Here is a 13,168-nt window from a genome sequence, read left to right on the forward strand (position 1 = left end):
AGTTATCTGCACCCGTACTATCCCTTCAAATATATTTTAATGCAAAGGAGTACAATAAGTGCAAATTTTACAGCCTAATATTTCTGTCCATCGTTTTGTAAAAATGAATGAATGAATGATGCTATGACTTCAACATAGTATTTAATTTTTAGTTCAGTTTCACATGTAAGGAATTCTATGCTTACATTTGTAAGCCTTGGTTTCCTCTGATGTTTTTCTCTTTTTTTCCCTACAAATTTTGTGTGGGAAAAATTTTGCTTACAATTTATAAATTTTATAATGAATATTATTCCTTAATATATTATTTTCACATCATCTAAAGTAATAGTTCCTATTAATTGTGTTTGCTGCAGTGAGTATATTGTTGTTTAGTGATCATTGGAAACCATTTGACAAAGTGGAATAATACCATGAACAGGTTTGTCAGGAACCTGGGGACCACTCCATTTCTTAGGCAAAGCTTCTTTTGAGGGAATTCTTGTGTTAATCTTGTCACTACAAAACCTATCAGCCAGTATCATGTACCCATTGTATACGGGGCATTCACTACATATAATCTCTGAGCTGTTATGGAAGAGGTCATAAACATCGACTTAGGATAAGAAAGTGTGTGTAGTGGGAGAAAAAGAGAGTGAGAGAAAGAGAGGGGAGCAGAGTGGGTGATGGGTTGGGGGACTAATGAGGCTCACCTTGCTTTTGGCAGAACAGTACCTCACGCAGGAAAGGAAAGCATGCAAACATTTGCTGCCGTGCTTTGCAAGAAGTCATGACAGTTATATCCTGCTGTTTTAGGCAGTAGGCACATGTTAGTTTTAGGAAATTAATTAGAATGTTTAAGAAAAAGTTCTTGGGAAAAATGGTGCTATATACATTTTTGGTTTTCACTTTGCTTTTTCTGATCATTGTTTTATTTTTTTCCTTTGGAAAACTATGATCATCTTCCATTTTTTTACCCAGTATAACTGAACTCTGAGATTAAACACACAGATTTGCAAAGGGCAAAATCCGCTTATTTTGCAAATTGTAAAACCATCTGCAAGTTCAGGGTGTTCCAAAATGACCCTCGGTTCTGATAATTTGATAGAAGGACTTAGCACTTACTGAAAGCTGTTGTATTCATAGTCATGGTCATTATGGGAAAGGATCCAAATTAGACCAGGCAGAGGAAAAGACACATAGGGTGTTATCTGGAAAGGGGGTTCCTACCTGCAGCTTCTGCTTGTCCTCTCTCCATGGAGTCATGAACGGGGTCACCTCCTCCCAGCCATGATATGTAACAATATGCACAGTCCCGCCAATCTGGGAAGCTCACTGGTGCATCCGTGTCTGAAGATTTTGTCAGTGTTTCATTACAGAGGCATAGTTAATTGAATTATTGGCCATGTGGTTGAACTCCATCTCCAGCTGCCCCTTCCTTGTAGGGTAACCTGAAGTCCTCTTAGCCCAGGAGCATGCCAGGAACCTTAAAGACACTCCCAGAACTCAAGAAATTCTAAGGGTTTACAGGTTACATCTTAGGAGCTAGACTTCTCTTGGAAAGCACATTCTTTATGACCTGCTTTTTCAGTAGTGGCTCAGCTGTCCTCCTTGTGATCTGATGTCTGCGGAATCACATTTTGCCATTCTAATGAACAAATATTGTCACTTATTGTTTGTTCTAAAAAGCCACCCCTTAGCTGTATATCATGTATTTGACTTAATGAGAGAGGGTATAAGGTAAGGTACATCACTCCAACTTTGGTAAAATCTATGCAATGATTGGAAATGTTATTCCAAAGATCGTTTGGGGGGTGGGGGTGAAGCAGTCTGACGATTGGTAATGATTTCAGATTTTTGACTAATAGCCCAAGTCATTGTTGTTATGTTCTGAGCCTTGTTGAGAGTTGTGTAAAGCTACAGCAAAGTCTTTTTTATTTCTTTGAATACATAACCATCACAATGATATCTTCCCCATTCCCGTTTTCCTTATCTGTTCAAATATATATTCCAAAAATAAAGTGAAATCTCAGAGACAGAGAAAAGAAACTCTTATAATGACATGATCATAATCACTTGACTTTTTATAGCACTTTACGTTTTAGCGTCTTTTAGCATAGGCTAATTGTAGCCATCTCGAAAGTGGCTGACTTAAGTGCAAATTTGAAAAACGCATGGACGTATGGAATGCAATTTTAGAAAATCAAATCCAGTGCAGTTTTAATTTACATTATATGTGTATGGACTTGGGTGCCTGCGTGCATGTCTATGAAAGTCGAAGTGTGACGACTGCCAAAATCTAATTGGAACATAAAATATAATAAGAAGGGGGAGGGGTAGGCTAGAGATAGAAAACAGGAAAATACAGGCTTCATTTAGTACTGGTTTTCAGATGAAAAGAAGTAAAATTCAGACATCAGAGGATTATTCAAGGTTTTACTACATACATGTCATCTGGTAAGTAGTTAACAATGTATCTCTCTACACAGAAAAACAGGGTCAAATACATGAAAATATATTTATTTTTTTACATTTAAGGATTTTGGGATTCACCTGAATAATTTTTTGGGTCTGATAATGTCTCAGAATATCTTATGCATATATGGAACAGACTTTTTTTTTCTAGAAACCAGCGGAGTTCCATATGTAATGCATTTTTTCTGTGCGTGCAGGTGTGACCCTGGAGTCGGACTCCTGCCTCGACCCTGGAATCCCTGTGAATGGTCATCGGCACGGCAGTAATTTTGGCATTAGATCCACAGTGACGTTCAGCTGCGATCCAGGATACACGCTCAGTGATGACGAGCCCCTGATCTGCGAGAGGAACCATCAGTGGAACCATGCGTTACCCAGCTGTGATGGTAGGTGGAGGTCGAGGAAGCTGGAAATCAGAAAGAAATGTAGAGATGTGGAAATATTTAAATTGTTTGGGTGGTATGTGTGGGATTTCACGGGGCAGTATGACATGAAAAGGTGTACACCTTAAAAATATTTCCGTGTAACACTTAAAGTTTACCCAGCACATGTTTTCCTATGAGGTAGAGCATCTGCTTAGAAAGCAATGTGAACAATTATGGGGCGACCTTCAATTTTGATCTCAAACACTGAAACTTATGGAGCTTAGTTACGCATGTGCTCTTCCACGGGACATTTGTTGAAAGTAGCATGTGAAACAGGGAGTGAGTATGTATATTGCACATCATCAGACCTGGCTTTCCTCCAGACCAGGTCCAAGCATTCAACAACTCTCTGGGGTCTGCACTCTTCCCTCTGAGCTCCCACCTCTGGGGGACCTCTTTCCCCGGAGAACTGGGAAGTATTTTCTCAGAAGATCCCCAAGTGGTTTCTTGGTCATACAAGCCACTCCCTCTGCCCTGCACAGATCTGCTCTTGGAAGTCTCAAAACAGATAACATTCTCCCTGATCATAGTGAATTGCTCAACTTGATGCTATGCAGTGTATAGTTACAATAACCAGATACACAAGTATGTTGCTTCTGATCATTTGCAAACAAAGTAAGGGATTTGTCCTTTGGCCATGAATATAACCACATTATAACATTGTTTCTATGAAAGAAACAACATTTTTCCCAATAACCTTTTTTCAACAATGTTATAACGTGGTGTATCCATGGCTTACAGAGAACCATAAAATAAGTGAATTTATCTATGAAAGCATTACACTTAATAGCAAATTATTATAAAAAGTCCCATGAATGTTAAGAACAGAACAACTTTCTCAGTATCAGAAATGTTACTTTACATTATCCAGAAGATCCAAACTCATGCAATAATTTAAGAAAATGGTATAAGTTATAAATATTATAAAGAGAAGATAGTCACATTGGGTAGTGAGTACTAGTAGAAGACTGCATTCAGGAAAAAACTTATAAATCAGTGGATTTCCACAAAGGACACAACATATTAGAAGTATAATATCTATATACACTAAAGCTTTCAGAAGTATATCTAACGGGAGAGATGAAGGCTTATCTTTTTTTTTTTTTGAAAGTTTATCTTAAAAGAATTTAGAAGTTCATGGTAGAATACAAAAGAATATCCTAATAAGTGGTAATACTAAGTATGTTTCTAGATGGTAGGGAGGAAATTTAAATATACAAATTTTCTACAAGTAGAGTTTTAATTTCAGCAAAGTCTAAAGATAATTTGGATTTTTTAATAGAAATTTATAAACATGTTAAAAAATTGATCTGGAAGAGTAGAGCCTCCAAATAGAAATATATATTTTTAAGAATGATAAGAAAGGACTCTCTCTGGGATCAAAGCATCCCAAATATCATGTTTAAATAAAATAATTTGAAGTCAGTGCAAAAGTACTCACATAGATTAGTGATATGGTACAAGCATTCCAATAACAAATCTACGCCTGTATAGGAACTTCATTTGTTAAAATTATTCCAAATACACGGGGAGGGATGACTTGTTTCGTAAATGATGTTGGTTAACATGGATATCTAAATACACCTAATGAAAAATATTGACAGATTTCACTATACACAAATTAAAAGTTCTATTTAAAAAAAAAAAAGTAAAAGAAAAGGGTTAGACTATAGAAATAATTGCTCTGTCCGTGTAATGTGTGTGATTCTAAATCATGCTATCATACAAATGTGTGGAAGGAAAACGATGACACACACAAGACACTAAATCCATGGGGAAAACATGTACACAGGCTGTTCACAGAAGGAGACAACAGGCCCATAAACATTTTAAAATATGCGCACTCCAATGCGGACTCAGGAGAATGCAAATAAAACATGATAATTTCTCCACCCTGTTGGATTTGCAAAAAAAGTAGAAAGGTCAATTTCTGTATCATTGTGGGATTACGGAACTGCCTGTGCAATCTACCCTATTGTTAGGAATTTAAAATGATACACTCTTTTTGGAGGAAAGAGATAGCAGTAACAGGATAATGCATGTTGTGTATGTGAGCATATGTACATGTATGTAATTATAGACACATTCACACAATATGCACAGAAGGTGACTGAAAACAGACATTCTAAAACTGTAACCCCCAATGCTCTCATTTGGGGAGACTGGCAGGCTGTAGGGAGAGGGAAGAGAGACTTTCAACTTCTATCTCTACTTTTTTTTTTTTTTGATGTTATGTTTATTTTTATTACCATGTTTAATTTTTTTAATTGGAACTCTAATAATGAAAAAAAATACATAAAATTTACCCATGTGATTAATAAACAGTGTCGGAAGGATGCTAGCTGCTGGACTCATTAAAATTTTGTAAAATCTGAGAATATCATAGATCGTATACAAAGCTATTTAGTATATTTGTAAGGTTCTTTATTGGCAATAATTACAAGGACATGAAGTCTGATAAAGGCCTAGCCCTTAAAGTACTTAGTTGTTATTCATGTGTAACTGAACGTCAATCAGAATATTTATTAAATTATTTAATCCAAAATTTGCAGCAGGCTACACATGTAAGTAATTGTATTGGAATATTTACCTGATATGCAAACACAAGACTTTATTGGGTGCCACTGTGCAAATATAATTTTTTTTTTTAATTTTGGACTAAAGCTCAAAATGGAAATTAGGGGTGGAACACGTATAAATTGCTCTCTTGTTTACATTTTCATTTGGGGTGGCCTGGTTGAGCAATGGCTAACACAGGGCTTCTCGAGTTGTCTTGATTCAGACTTTTCAGGCAGAGCTGGGAAAATTGAAAAGTTGAGGTCTCTGATTGTGATTTAAACTCTGTGATGAAAGCACCTGGTTCATCATAAGGAAATACACAACAGTCGTCCAATTAACTACATCTTGATCTGGTAAAGAGAACTGATGTTTGCCGGTGAGAGATACTTACCATGACCCAACTGAGATCTGTAGTTTTGATTTTAAATTAGATTCTTCTCAAGAAAGAACAACGATGGTCTCCATGTACTCTTGATTTAATAGGGGTAACTTCCTTAGTTTAAATACTTCAGTATCTGGCCAAGGTTGTTTTCTGCCCTGCCCAGCAGACAACGTAGGCAGACCCCCCCGTTCACTCTTGCCCTCTTCTTCCCCTCAAGCAAACCCGCGCATGCGGTGGTTAGCCCCTTCTGTGTCCCTGCAAATTGCATTGCCCAAATGCCCCCCCTCCTCCAGGACCAGGATGCACTCAACCTTCACCAGAATTCTAGAATCACATCATGTCACTAGCATCATTAACTTTCCTAACAGCCGTTTCTCCTCATATGCAGTTCAATAAAGTGTAACTTTGATTTAATTTAAATATATAATCCCACATAACTAGGCAGTCTGTCTTAACCCATGCAAGCTGCTATAACCAAATACCATAGACTAGGTAGCTTATAAACAGCAGTTTATTTCTCACAGTTCTGCGTGATGGGAGTTGAAGCTGGAGGCACAGCATGGTGGAGTTGTTGTGAGACCCATGTTCCGGGCTGCAGAGGGCTCTGTCATCTCAGGTGCAAGGGGCAAGGCAGCTCTGTGGAGTCCCGTTTATAAATGCAAGAATCAGCCCTTGTGACCTGCTCGCATCTCAGAGGCCCACCTCCTAACACCATTATGTTGGGCCTCGGATTCAGCATGAGTTTTGGGGGAAAGCAAATATTCAGACCATGAGGTATATACATCCACATACACTTAACCATTCCATACAGTCGCCTCAGTTGTATTTTAAAGTCATAGTGATAGGAACTGAGGGACTCACCTAAAATACAGCACTCGAGCTGGGACTCCTGTGATGAGGACAATTTCTCAGTGTCCCACCTGCGAGCAGGCATCTAGGCAGAGGAAAGGGACACACTCCCCGGGAGCGGACAGACACGATAGCACGTTCTGCCAATTCCCAGAGGTTTGGTGAAGTAGAGTGAATGGAAAACGAACAAAATGCTCCACAGGAGATTATCTAGGAGACATGAAGTGAGGATGGACAGAGAAGGGCTTCTAGCACTTTGCAAGTAACTGACATGCTGTAGAAATGAGTCTATATTTGATATTTTCCATAGAAAATAAAGCATGAGATTTATGCATTTTATCTTTTATTTTCTCCCCACTTAAACCCATGTAAATTTGAAATTTAACCCTTCTAATGGAATTTGTAACATAAGCTATCTGCTTTGATTTGGCTTCACTAGAAACTATTTCAGATAATAACAAATTTATGATAAAAGGCTATTAATAGATCTGCAAACATTAGGAGATTTTAGAGTTTGATGTGAGAGTTTAGTCAGTCATGCTTGATTGTTTTCATTTAACCATAAGGATTGTTCTTGTTGCATTTGCAAATCTTAAGCAATCTCTTAAACCCCCTGGGTTTTTATTGTGGCAAATGATACATCAATAGGATGTTTAAACCTTTAAAAAGTCATAGCTATGGGAATGAAAGAAGAAGTAAGAATTAATTATAATATTTTAAGTCACCATGAGACAAAGAGAAACGCTATATCTCTCACATCTTCATAGCATTGCTTCATTCTTATTATTTATGCCTTAGCTTACTCAAGTTTTAAAGAAATGATGTGAACATTTGAGTACATTGTCTCCCTTTTATTTGGTGAAAGACAAGTGCAAGAAAAATTCTGGAAAAATTTCTTCATTCAATAAATATTTTTGTAAACTGTTGACTCTTTCCACCAACATACTTTGGAAAACTACTGTCTTTCCAGCCACACAGTTGAGAGGTTTATAATGTATTAACATAGAGAAAAGAAAGACTTATTTTTTAAATCAGCTGGTGAAATAAGTGTTTTATTAGGCACAGGAAAAGTGTTTGAGAATAAAGAGATGGAAAAGATCATAGCTGCAGTTTGGAATCTTGAAAGTCTTGGGAGGCAGGTGTCAAAAGGTATCTTTAAGGATAAGGTTGAGAGAAAGGATTGGAAGTAAGGGGGTTCAGTAGGGGTTCAGGCATGGATGTGTAAAAGGGCTGGAGGATTTGGGGGATAGGAAATCATTTGCTGTGGAGGATGGAAGGTCCAAGGTCATTCAGAGGCCTTTCATGCTAGTCCTATGAGCATGGACCCGGTTCCATTGGGGAGATTGGAAACTGGAGGGCGCCATGTTCCCACAGTGGGGCTCGAGCTTTCTGTGAGGAAAAGCTGGGGATGATGGCAGGGCTTGGAACACACCCTCTGCTTTAATTGAACAGCTCTAAATTGTTCTGCCTTTTATTGGTAGGGGCTCCTTGCAAAATTTCTTATGGGGAAAAAAATTCCAGCTTAAATGGATGAATGAATGAAGGCATGAAGGAATAAAATCAGTAACTCCTTAGGATATGGAGAGTCCATGGATAATTGGAAATAGAGTGCCACCCCATTAGGTTTTTGCTTTAAATAGAATTTTATTAGCACTTTAAAGCAAACAAGGAAAGTGGAGAAAAACAAAAGACAAACAAATCAGGCAGGATACGGTGGGCTCCCACTGTACATCTCTTTATGGAAGAGACAGGAGGAGGGGAGCTGGGGCATGAATCAGACAAGAGAGAAACACACCAGTTTCTGGAAGTGTGACAACTGAGAAACACAAGTGCTTTTGTGAAGACAGGGCCGTGAAAGAAGGTTACGTTCAGAGAGCCTTAGCAGGCAGTGGGAAATTCAGCTGGGCTTTGAGAAGGAAACCAGGGATTCACATGTGAATCTGAGATCTATCAGGGTTGTCAGTAGAGCTGGTGCTGTGGAAATAAAGGTATCTTCCCAGGAGAGAGGAGAATCTGTCAGCTCTCCTTCCTCTGGTGTAATCACCCCCGAATGCAAAATGTCTGATGCCTCGGATATTGTCCACATGCTTTACTCTTGCCTGTCTCTAGTCCAAGCAGAGCAGACATATAGAAGTAAACATTAAAGCCAGGATTTGGGCTCCACAAAATAGCTGTCTGCACACTGGAACGCGTTACAGGACTTCGGCCAGGGTCTGGCAGGTGAGGGCGAGAATCAGGTGACGGAAAGAGGACACCTGCACAATCCGTGGACAGTCTGTGGGCTTTGCCTGGACACCAGGAGCACCCCCACCCCAAGTCCCTGCAGTACACTGGCCGCCGACAGCCCGTCACAGAGCAGTCTGTGAACACGGGGCCGACTCAGATAGCCTGCACTCTCTCCATCCTTCTATTGCCTGTGCAATAGTCCACATCGTGGGAATGGACCTCTGCACAGATGGACACGTGGCAGTCACTGGGCAGCCCCACCAGCCCACTGTACTCCAATCACCTAGACCTTCTTCGAGTTCTGAGAACCAGCGAAGATTCTTGTTCTTAGACTTAGTCATGCTCAGTTACTTCTATAAATTATTTGCCTTGTGTGCTTGGACGTGAACTTGGAAAGAAGAGGGAGTTCCTGTTACTCATTGTTGTGTGCCAAAGAGCAAAGGGGAGGGCTTAGAGAGTAGTAGGAACTTCCTCAGGAAATAGTTTTGGATGGAGGTTTGGATGGATGAATGGGTCAAAGCAGAGAGCCAAAGGCAGAACTTGAGCCCTGTTTGGGCGGTCCATCAGCTCCCCTGGGCAAGCCTACTGTACATGTTTTCCTCTCTTGTCCCTCCTAGTCCCTGTACACCTTCGTTCTCTGCCCAAGAGAGTTCAGCATAATGTCTCTGGGTCTGTGACAGTGGGTGCAGAATAGAAATAGAAAAGTGCAATTCAAGAAATTATAGCCCTGAGGAGAGCAAAAGTAGAAGTTTACTGTGGTTTGTACAACTCCCCAGAAAAGACTGCAGTGCAGAAGAAACAGATGATTGTCATTCCGTTTGTAGGCAGAGGTGTCTGTCGCTCTACTGAGGGGAATGTAGATGTGTCCGCGTGTGAATATGGTCAGAGACCCACGTGGACAGTCAAAACGGAGTTGGGTCTCTTATTTGACTCTCTTCTCTCTTCCATATCAGGTCAGACTACCAGTGCAATTTTCTGTGTATCAAATCTCCTTTCCCTAAAAAAAGAAAAAAAAAAGTACGCTTTGCAGATGAGTTATTTTTATTCAAAAATCTTCATAATGGGCGAATTAGACTGTGTTGCATTTGCACATATATGACTCAAAATGAGCAGCAGATTAGCTTTATCTATAACTTTCTTACTTTGCTCCTAAGTGGCAGCTTGATGGTGTTGGTTTGTGATTCTTGGGCTGTGTGTTAAATTGAAGGAAAACATCAGTGGTCAGAGGTCTTTCTTCTGAGCTTCTCCCTAGTATATAATCATCCATTTTATTTTGATGGCATGAGGACAGAGGATGAAGCAGAGATTGATAAATTTTAGAGCTTTTAAATGTAGTTGGACAGAAATTCTTTTTTAAAAATCAGTTTTCTATAGCGTGTGCAGATTTTAAGGTCAAGATTACTGCAAATAACTGGATATATGATATCTCAATTTTACATCAGCTGGTTTTCATTCATTATGGTTATGTCCTTGATAAATATTTGAGAAGCTAATATCCTGATTAACGAGGATCCTATCAGAGACAGGTGACAGGTTATGGACACGTGGGTCTGTATTCGGGGCTGCACCGTCTGCTGGTTCCCGTCCACTCCTTGGCCACTCCTTTCCCCTTCCCCTTGTTGAAGGTCCTCACCTCCCTAAGCTGCTTACCATTGGAATGCCCCGGGCTTTTGCTCCCTATCCACACCCACAGCCCTGCATCGATGGTCTCCCCTGCGTGTGCTCTTGCTTCTGTCCCTTGGTCAGACCTGTACGTCCACTTGCCGTGGATGTGTAGGAGACACCCGGCTTCATGGATCCGGAACTGAACTGGTTTACACCCCAAACATGCTTCTCCCACAGTCTCCCTTCACCTGCAGTTCCTTCACACACAGCCTTCAAACCTCACCATCATGTGTCATGATGCCCGCATCCCACTCGTGAAAACACCCCCGTGGCTCTGCTTTCAAACAATGGTGGGATTCTGACCACTTCCCTCCATGTCTGCTGCCACATCCCTGGCGAGAGTCCTACCTGCTGTACCATCTGCCAGCCTCCCACCATTCTCGCACAGCACCAGCAACCAGACGGAAGCTGCAGTGAGCACCTGTCCTGCCCACAGGAGTTTCCAGGGCCCCTACATCTCACTCATACAAGTGACAAGGCTCTCACCACCTGGAAACTGTTTAACCTCACTGCTCACGCTCCCTCCCCTCTCATCTGCCCTGAGACCTGTCCCATGCACAGGCCTGCTCAGGCCTCTGTCCTTGGGAGGTTCTCTCCATGCAAGTTCTTTCCAGGTATCCAGTGGCTCCCTCATTTGTCTTAAGTGCTGCTGCAGAAGCCACATCCCAAGTACACTTCCCTGAGCACCTGCTCTAGACTGCCCCCACCCCACACAAGTCCGAGAATATCCTATGCTTCTTTCCTTCTTCCTTTATTTCCCTGGTGCTTATCATCTTCCAAAGTCGTGTATAATCTGCTCCTTACATTATTATGGACAGAGTCTCTCTTCTTCAGCTGGATTTTTGACTCTATGAGGGCAAAGATTTTTGTCTATTTTGTTCATCATTTCCAGTGCCCAAGGCAAAGTATATTTGTTGAATGAATGAATTCCAAATGTTATATTAATTTTACCTCTTTCATAATGAAATGTAGAATCAACGTAATTTTAAGATGTGAAAATCTTACATTGTTAAAATATTCCAGAACCCACTCAAAAAGTTTTTATTTTGCTGATTTTGATATAACTCTTCCCATTTGGTTTGCGTATTCAAAGAGATTACCTGCTCCCTTAAAATCTACGATGAGTGAACATGATGGGAAGTATCACATCTTTCAATAAATTGGCTAATTCTTCTGCAAATATTACTTATGGAACTAATTTTTAGGAGACACAGTTCAAGATGTCCATATTAATAAGAAAACTTATTGCAGGTATCAGTCATTTAATGATAATCTTACCTAGTTCCAAAAAGGAAGCGTGAATACATGTGTGCATACGAGGACATGGTAACAGAGAGAGAACTTACTCTTCCTTATCATATTGATTCTCTAAATGTTTCTACTTTCCCATTCAAATTATTATTATATAGCTTTTTTTCTTCCTTCAAAAATGGATCTCCAAGACATATTGAACAGGCCAGATTTTGTTGATGAGGATTGAAATCAACTGAAAAGCTGCTAAGACCAGCAGCTCTAAAAAATTCAAACCTACATCATTTCTGAAGCTGTAATTGTATAAGTCGGTGTCATCTAGAGAAGCAGAACCTGTGGTGTGTGTGTGTGTGTGTGTGTGTGTGTGTGTGTGTGTATGTGTAGGAGATAGGAAGGGAGGGAAGGAGAGGAAGGGTGAGGGGGAGAGGGAGGGAGATTTATTATAAGGAATTGGCTCACCTGGTTGTGAGGCTGTCAAGTCCTGAGACCTTCAGTAGATAAGCTGGAAACATGGGAAAGCCGATGGTGTAAATTCCAGTCTGAAGGCTGGTGGGCTCAAGACTCAGAAAGAGCCAGTGTTTCAGCTCAAATCCAAAGAGAGAAAAAACAACTGATTCCCCAGTTCAAAGGAGATCAGGGATGGGGAGTCTCATCTCATTTGTGGAAGGTTCAGCCTTTTTGTTCTATCGAAGCCTTCAACTGATTGAACAAGGCCCACCCACATTAGGGAGGACAGTCTGCTTTGCTCAGGCCACCCACACAAATGTTACTCTCATCCAAACATATCCTCACAGAAATGGCTGGGAATCCCATGGCTCAGTCAAGTTACCACACAAAATTCCACCGCAGCTTACTTTGCATTATTACCTTACTCTGTTATTTTGCTAGGTTTTGTACTGTTTAGGACACTTTTCTATGGCATATTATAATTGTGAGTAAAATAAAATTTCAGTTTTGTTTTATGTTTCATAGAGGTGATATTTGATACTCTTTTAGTCCTTGTGCAAAGTAAATGTCACTTTAAAAGTACTTTCTTCTAGCAACTACTGTGAAACTTTAATATGACAATAATCATTTTCCTTATCGTCTTAAGCTCTCTGTGGAGGTTACATCCATGGGAAGAGTGGAACAGTCCTTTCTCCTGGATTTCCAGATTTTTACCCAAACTCTCTAAACTGTACATGGACCATTGAAGTGTCTCATGGAAAGGGTAAGACTATTACATGGATTTTATACATACAGAATAATAAAGTACAAATATAAGAACAAAGCAAAAAGTATGCATGTGTGAACAAACAAGGTAACTGATTTCTTCACATATTTTAACTGTTAATTTTGATGTTTTAGATCATTTTAGAAC

At 40.0% G+C, this 13,168-nt stretch overlaps 1 protein-coding gene across 1 annotated transcript in view; it reads left to right on the forward strand.

Moving 5' to 3' along the window:
- CSMD1 (CUB and Sushi multiple domains 1) overlaps positions 1–13,168 on the forward strand; it is a 1,583,970-nt gene that overhangs the window by 1,212,113 nt on the left and 358,689 nt on the right. Inside the window, exons 18-19 of the mRNA XM_048226225.2 lie at positions 2,649–2,837; positions 12,902–13,018. Coding sequence (XP_048082182.1) covers positions 2,649–2,837; positions 12,902–13,018 — 306 coding nt within the window. The remainder of the gene's footprint in view (positions 1–2,648; positions 2,838–12,901; positions 13,019–13,168) is intronic.

The sequence above is a fragment of the Ursus arctos genome, unplaced genomic scaffold, assembly GCF_023065955.2.
Source record: "Ursus arctos isolate Adak ecotype North America unplaced genomic scaffold, UrsArc2.0 scaffold_27, whole genome shotgun sequence".
Classification (NCBI taxonomy): Eukaryota; Metazoa; Chordata; class Mammalia; order Carnivora; family Ursidae; genus Ursus; species Ursus arctos.